The 3,177-nt window shown below is 43.2% G+C and overlaps 1 protein-coding gene across 1 annotated transcript; it reads right to left on the bottom strand.

Annotated features, from left to right (window-relative positions):
* Positions 1-1,522: 1,522 nt before the first annotated feature.
* On the bottom strand, positions 1,523-2,931 carry LOC101845862 (galactose-3-O-sulfotransferase 2). Its single transcript, XM_005103252.3, has one exon. The coding sequence runs from the start codon at positions 2,864-2,866 to the stop codon at positions 1,523-1,525; it is 1,344 nt and encodes a 447-aa protein (XP_005103309.3). The 5' UTR covers positions 2,867-2,931.
* Positions 2,932-3,177: the final 246 nt, after the last annotated feature.

Genomic DNA, 3,177 nt, shown 5'->3' with positions numbered 1-3,177 from the left:
CAAGCAGACAGAATGCACCAAAGGGTGTGGTGGGGTGGGGGACAACACAACAGGCGAGTTAGCCCAGGACCCTTTCTTTCTGATCGCCAACACGAGCTGTCAGTCCACATAGCTAGATCTAGCGTTAGAGAAAGAAACCTGATTCGATTTTTTGACAAAGTAAGACCTAGAGGTCATGTTGAAACAAAATCATCATCAGGGGAGATAGCAAAAGGAAATAAACAGGACACTAAACTCATAGATTAGGCCTACTTTCCAGTTTCTCTTGAATTTATTACTGGATCCCTTATAGCGAGAATCCTGCTATAACGGACATTTTGCTCCGGTCCCCTCCCTCTCGTTATAACAGGAATCCATTGTACTTATTTGCCTGGTTTATTTTGACGAAGAAGACAAACTCATCAAGGAGACACTTGCATAGAATTAGAACGGTGCACTAGTAATGCATTGTATTGATCTCCAGAAATAAGATAAGAGATAAGATAAGATACATCTTAATTCAGTCCAGATCCTTGCACATTGTTTTGGTGTTTCACCTCGTGTCTCACCTTGTCACACCTTGTCAAACCTTGTCACACCTTGTCACACCTTGTCACACCTTGTCACACCTTGTCACACATTGTCACACATTGTCCACAGTGTTGGGGTCACTTCAGTCGGAACATGTCCATCTCAGCTCTCCCACCCTCCCCTTTTTTAGGATTCATCCCAGAGTCTGTCTGCTTACAGTCTCAATCATAATCTAGTTGCACATCTGTCGGATTGATCCGCACAGATACACACACACACACACACACACACACACACACACACACACACACACACACACACACACACACACACACTCTCACACACACACACACACACACTCACGCACACACACAAACATGCACACACGTAGGCTTACAATCGCATGCATTTATATACATTAGCAGCCATATAAACAATAATAATAATCGTAAGCTAGATACATGTACATATTCAATGTTATTCTGATGCATGCTCCAAGGTCATATGAATTGATGGAAGAATTAATACAAAATTACAAAACGGTGCCCCAGTAATACTGCAGGCTGGAAAAAATCAATGCATAAAAGTCAAAACGGTGCACCACTAATATTGCTGACCAGACTTCATCATCACCATCCGGTGCCTTGCCGACTGGCGTGGGCGATCATGGATCTCCACTTCCAGCTGATCTGTCTTGCGTTGCGGCAATGGTGTCTGTTGTTCTTGCTGCTCCCAGTCATGTTGTCAATTTGTCCAGTATCTTTTCCCTCTGTCTGTCTCTGCCTCTCTTTCCATCAAACTCAAACTTGCCCGTAGTTACAATATTCTGCAATGCTTCTTTCCGCATTGTGTGTCCAATGAAATTTGCCTGTCGCTTTCTTACATTCGTCATAAGCTGTCGTCTGCAATTTGACCCGACATACCACAGCATAAGATTAAAACGGAGCACCAGTAGATCTAATACTGCTGGCCCGAAACACCAAAGTACCTAGAGAATGGAACGTCGGGATCATCAAGTCTTTGCTTTGTTGGATTGTGGGATCTTTCTTTTTCCCCCATGTTGACGGCGTCTTGCTTTGTTGAGTTTTATCTGGCGAAGAAATTTTGCTACAGCCATAAAATCCATCTCTTCCAGAGTCATCAAAATACAGTCGTAAGAGGTGACGGTGAAGGCAGTGGTGAAGTTTGTGGAGGGGAAGTACTTAGACTTAGAGGAAGAGACAAGATGGCTTGACCGGACGAACGAACAAAACGTATCCACTTGCTCCCTTACCTCTTTGAATTGAATCACTTCTTCATGAAAATTTCCCGGCTGTTTTTTTATCCGCTCGTTAAAAAATTCCACAAAGTGATCATAAAGAGCGATGTCAATTGCGGCCCATGATGAGAAGAGTTGCATCACCTCTGAGGAATAATTTCTTTTTTTAATTCGGGAGAGACTTTCGTCTTCCGAGGTGAACACATTTCTTTTTACATATAGGATGTCCTTTGTGCTCCAGCCAAGGAAGCGGCGTAGCAAGACCATCGACTCCTCAAACTGTTCGGCTATGAGGATCAAGTCAAATGTCGACTGAACGTCACCGAGAAATTGTTGGATCAGAGACTGGTTCACTTTGGCAAGTTCAAAGTTGTTGAGCGGGAAACCTAAGTCCATACTCATTCGATTGTTTAAAAAGTCTTTGGCTGGATTTACCTTATTAACATAGCTCTCAGAATCTATCAGAAAAGATTCAACTGGATTTTCGGGGAACTTTTTAATAAGTTTTGAGAGGGGTGGCTTCTTAAAAACACCAGCGTAGTAAACGAAAGTAGACAGGAATTGCTCGAAAGGTTTTCTCAAAATCCCAATATAAACCGTATCATTTGGGAAGAAACGCGATATTTCCGTGCTGTTGAATATGAGGTGGTTACATAAGATATCGTGGGTGTGGCCTAGAGGAAGAGGGTACAAGTTGCTCTCGGTAATGAGAGATCCACCCTCATTAATGTGCTCCCCACTACGGTCCAACATCACGTTCAGGTCGTGGGATATTGCGAACCGAAGGAAAACGTTTTGGACAGTTGTGCTTGCCGCCTTGTGCACTTTGGAAAAAACCACGTGATGCTTCTCATTAACCTCATTTCCGTTGTTGATGACGGAGACGGAATCTGCTGGTGGTGAGACTGCACTGAAGTCGGAACTGCCTGCATCGTTCTGGGAAATTAATGCCCGAGTGATTATTTGTTCCAGTTCTTGAGGCGATAGATTGTTGCTAGTGCTCGATCTTCCGACAGGTTCGTTGTTCGTTCTGTTGTTAAAATGAGTCTTGTGTTTGGCGATCAGGCTACGAGGTCTTGAGGGATTCTGCCGCGGCATAAACCGATCGAGTTTGAATGGGCGGATCAGGAGAAAGCTCGAGACGAATATCGCCAGAAGAACCCAAACAGAACATACTTGAAATAGGAAAGCTGCTCCTTTGTTCATGCTCCTTCCTACATGTATTGCTGTTGATGGGAAAGTAGAGATGATTTGTTAATTACGTGAATTTTATAATCTGCAAAACTGTGTCTATACTCTCCAGAGTACAGTTATAATAAAATGTTTATTTTTTCGGTGTGTGTACATGTTATGTTTTGTTTGTTTGTGTGTGCGTTTGTGTGTGTGTATGTGTGTGTGTGTGTGTGTGT

Source organism: Aplysia californica, unplaced genomic scaffold (assembly GCF_000002075.1).
Source record: "Aplysia californica isolate F4 #8 unplaced genomic scaffold, AplCal3.0 scaffold00364, whole genome shotgun sequence".
In the NCBI taxonomy this organism is placed as follows: Eukaryota; Metazoa; Mollusca; class Gastropoda; order Aplysiida; family Aplysiidae; genus Aplysia; species Aplysia californica.
Note: the sequence above shows the minus strand (reverse complement) of the source record. Positions and strands in the feature narration are given on the sequence as shown.